This window comes from Triticum dicoccoides, chromosome 5B, assembly GCF_002162155.2.
Source record: "Triticum dicoccoides isolate Atlit2015 ecotype Zavitan chromosome 5B, WEW_v2.0, whole genome shotgun sequence".
Classification (NCBI taxonomy): Eukaryota; Viridiplantae; Streptophyta; class Magnoliopsida; order Poales; family Poaceae; genus Triticum; species Triticum dicoccoides.
The window spans coordinates 362,822,652-362,826,335 of record NC_041389.1 but is presented as its reverse complement, the minus strand read 5'-3'; the positions used below and the strand labels follow the sequence as shown (position 1 = coordinate 362,826,335).

The 3,684-nt window shown below is 45.7% G+C and overlaps 1 protein-coding gene across 1 annotated transcript; it reads right to left on the bottom strand.

The window, feature by feature from the left end:
• Positions 1 to 280: 280 nt before the first annotated feature.
• Positions 281 to 1,976, bottom strand: LOC119305522 (heavy metal-associated isoprenylated plant protein 23-like). The gene is made up of 3 exons (XM_037582021.1): positions 1,707 to 1,976; positions 974 to 1,529; positions 281 to 813 (listed from the first exon to the last, which is right to left on the bottom strand). Exons 2-3 carry the CDS (start codon positions 1,140 to 1,142, stop codon positions 497 to 499), a joined length of 486 nt encoding a protein of 161 aa, XP_037437918.1. The 5' UTR covers positions 1,143 to 1,529; positions 1,707 to 1,976; the 3' UTR covers positions 281 to 496.
• Positions 1,977 to 3,684: the final 1,708 nt, after the last annotated feature.

The following is a 3,684-nucleotide window of genomic DNA, read 5'->3' as shown; positions in this document are numbered from 1 at the left end:
TGATATATGTAAAAAAAAGTTTGCGGGTTATGTTTAGTTTCTGCGCGAATCCATCGTTTTAGTTGTTTCTGGTACTAATTATCTTCAAAGCAGTCTTTCGTTTAAATGGTTGATTGAAAAGTATGATCATGTAAATTGCCGGTGGTTAACGTTCTGCTAGGTTACAGTAAGTAATCAACTATCCGATAATTGTGCGTGTATGTGAGCGTCTCCGAGTGTACCGTCTTCAAAATCAACCATCTAATTGTGCGATCCTCCAAAATAAAGATCTAACAGTGCAAAAGATCGAAAAAGATTAAGATTCCAGCACACATGCAGCAGACAGAAACCTGAAAAACAAAGACTAATCCCATATATACGCTCTTTTCTCTCCTTTTAAATTTACAATCTAGACAACACACGCATGCCATACACTCTGTCTGGAGCCACATACAAACATGTCACCGCCACCAAGAACACATGATCTCCATCGACGTCTCTTGCTTCACGGAGGTTCTCACATGACGGAGCAGGCGTTGGGGTTGTCGTCGCTGAACATGGTGGTGAGCCGCTCCTCCTGCGCGGGGCCGGCGCCGGGGCCGCCGTAGCTGGCGACGGGCATGACGGCGTCCACCTTGCGCACGTAGCCCGGGGGCGCCTTTTTGTCGTAGGTCTGCGCGGCGTAGGGGTGCGCGACGAGGTTGTAGGGGATGTATGGCCAGATCTCGGCCTTCTTCCCGGTGGCCTGCACCCGCTTCACCACCTTGTGCGGCTCCACGAACCCCTGCACCGTCACCTTGTACTGCTTCCGGTTGATCTCCACCGACTGCACCCCTGCAAAATACAACAAAATGCCTTTAAATTTTCCAGCATTTTCAATTTTTTTGCAAGGATTTTCAAAGGAAAAGAATCAAGAATTTCATCATCAATTTTACAGCATTTTTCTAACCATAATTCCTTGAGTTGTTGATAGGTAGGATATGTGTATGCATACCTTTCATGCTGGAGAGGGCGTTCCTGACTTTAAGCTCGCAGCCGTCGCAGTCCATCCGGACCTTGAGCTCCACCGTCTGGAACTGCTTCCTCTTCTGCTTGTAGCTCCGGCGCCGGCCGCCGCCGCCGAGAAGCTCGGACAAGTAGTCCAGAGTCCCACCCACACCCATCCTCTCAATCCAATTTGTCCTCTCGACGAAAGCAACAAGAAACAGAGTCAAGAAAACACCCAAGGACGGACCGGACGAATCAGACTCTGTTCTCTTCCTGAATCAGTTGGTGACAGCACTACTTGCGCAAAGCTTAGCTAGAGATGAGATGGTTGGAGAGTCGATGGACAAACGATGGGTTGTATGTGTATATATATAGGCCCTTGGCAGTTGTTGGCTGGCTTTGTGGCAAGGCGGTACTCCACCTAGCTAATAAGCTGCCTGCTTTCCGGAATCTGTTTGCTTTGTTTTGTTGCACAGCTAGCGGCGAGCCGGCCGGCCGCCTGCCCGCCTCCGTATTTTTCTGATGCCCGCCAGAAGCTTCCCAAACCTTGCCCCTCGCTGTACCTGCATGCACTGTACCTTTTGCTGAATCCCTCCGGTCGACCTCAACCGACTTCAGAAACAAATTGGGGCTTGTAAAGGCAGAGGACAAAGCTAAGCCGTGAGCCGGAAACCGGCCATTGTTAGCAGTAACGTTTCTCCCCCGCGCTAAGCAAGTGGAAAGGGCACGTACGTACGTACCGTGTGCTGGGCGCCTCTTGATTCATTTCTTCTTGCGTGCATGGCTAGCTTGATTCTTCATGCATGAGATGATTTATGAAAGATCAGCGTTGGGAATTCTACTTAGGCTGTGTTCGGTAGCCCTCCACTCCTCCATTCAGGAGTGGAGCGGGTGGAGTACCATATTAGCAGCTCCTCAAATTAACACTGCATGTTGCTCCGCTCCGGAGCGGAGTTGGAGAGCGGGAGGGAGTCCGAACAGGCCCTTAATCATTTATCAGCAACTTTACGTGGCGGCGAACGCTGCGAGAATTGCGCAGTGGTATGTTCCTTATGATTGCATTGCATTGAGCTGGCCCCAGCCTCTCAACTGGTTTCAGTTTCGGTTTCCAAAGGGCAATGCATACAGCCTGGACGTGGGTTTTCCACAACAGAAATACTGGTCATGCGTTTGCTGTGTGCCGGTGTGAATGATGGTGCCAGCAGGGAGGGAGGTGCATGCATAATGGGGATCCACATAGTCATCCTAGGACCAATCTGGGGCTGCCAGCTGCCATGAGGTGATGGCTGGGCTGCCGCTCTGCCCCCTGATTGGGTAGCTGGGCCCCACTTTACAGGTCTTACAAAACTCTGTCATGATTGGTGGCCAGGCCAGGCCTCCTTCACCAGCCTCTCTATGTTCTTGCATACACTATGTCCCTCGATTCACTGAAACCTTTGGGAAAAGAAACCCCTCTTGGACATGCCCTGCATGCTGCCAGAAGTGGTTCACTCATTGCTCGTAGACTCCATTATTATTGGTACTCGTTGTGTTTAGGATAACCATATTCTTAATTTGCATGTCAGGGTCTTGGATTTTCTAATGACGGTTCTGCCTGAATAAGATACTCGTTGTGTTTCTTCATCTGAGAGTGGGCGTTCGCCATTTTGTAATTTTGCTAGAAAACTCGAGATGTTTTCATTTATCCTCCTAATTAAATCACGGACATTATACACAAAAAACAAGTGAACGACAAAGCTCTGAAAGGCTTGGTGTGGAACTCTTGTGCTATCGTATCGGCATGATGTGACGATAACATAGAAGTTTTTGTTAACTATTTTTGTTATCCAGGTGGCCACTTGGAATGCCCATCTAAAAAAACAATTGCATATTTCTAGGTCGGCTTGTGGTACATTATCGTGTGCTCACGAAGGATATGTTGGAAGCTAGAGGTTGGTCTTCCTACTCCGTCATTGACATTTCGGAAGAGTAGGGTAGGGAAATCTCTAAGCTCAAGTATAAATCGTCGATACCATCTACTTGGCCAATGAAATTGTCAGTTATAGGCATTTAGCCTTCTATAGAATTGTCTCCCATGATAAAAATAATTGAGTTTTCCTAGCAATGTGTTTTAGGTTTTCTGGTTTTGTTGTTGCTTTTCTCAGCTGCTTTTGGTGGCCCTTGTTCTTGTAGGTTCTCTTCGTACAGTTCAAGTTTTACACCTAAGAACATAAGCAGAATTCCTACCGTGCATTAGAAGAGAAAAATAGCAATATCTTCAGTGTGGAATGTGTGGGTGTCAAATTGAAATTGTGTGTTTATATCTGATAGGTATAATGCATTATGCGAATGCACATGGAAATAGTAAAAAGAAATCATAATGAGGAAATCTCAATTTCATAAAAATATAATGGCCAGAGTAGTTGATTTGAAAGAAAGGAGAAAACAAACAACCTACAACTAGAGAAAGCTTAAAACATAACCACAAACTCCCGCCCTTTCATACATATGTGATGTTTCGGATACGCCCAAGTCGAACAATATCATTTTAGTTATTCATATGGAAATTATAGAAGTCATATGTATATTTGTTTCAGAAAATAGTACTAGTAATCTTATAAATTTCTTGGTCTTTTACATATATTACGATATTAATTAGTAGCCAAAGTTACATCTTGAAGCCGTGTCATAGTCCAAAACGTCATTTTTTTTAACCTGAAAACAACACTTTTTTTGACA

Bases quoted from the DNA above. Each gene is read 5' to 3' on its own strand.
- LOC119305522 (XM_037582021.1), bottom strand. From the start codon at position 1,142: ATGGGTGTGGGTGGGACTCTGGACTACTTGTCCGAGCTTCTCGGCGGC. The intron at 814-973 runs GTATGCATACAC...TGTATTTTGCAG, and splicing joins CGCCCTCTCCAGCATGAAAG to GGGTGCAGTCGGTGGAGATC.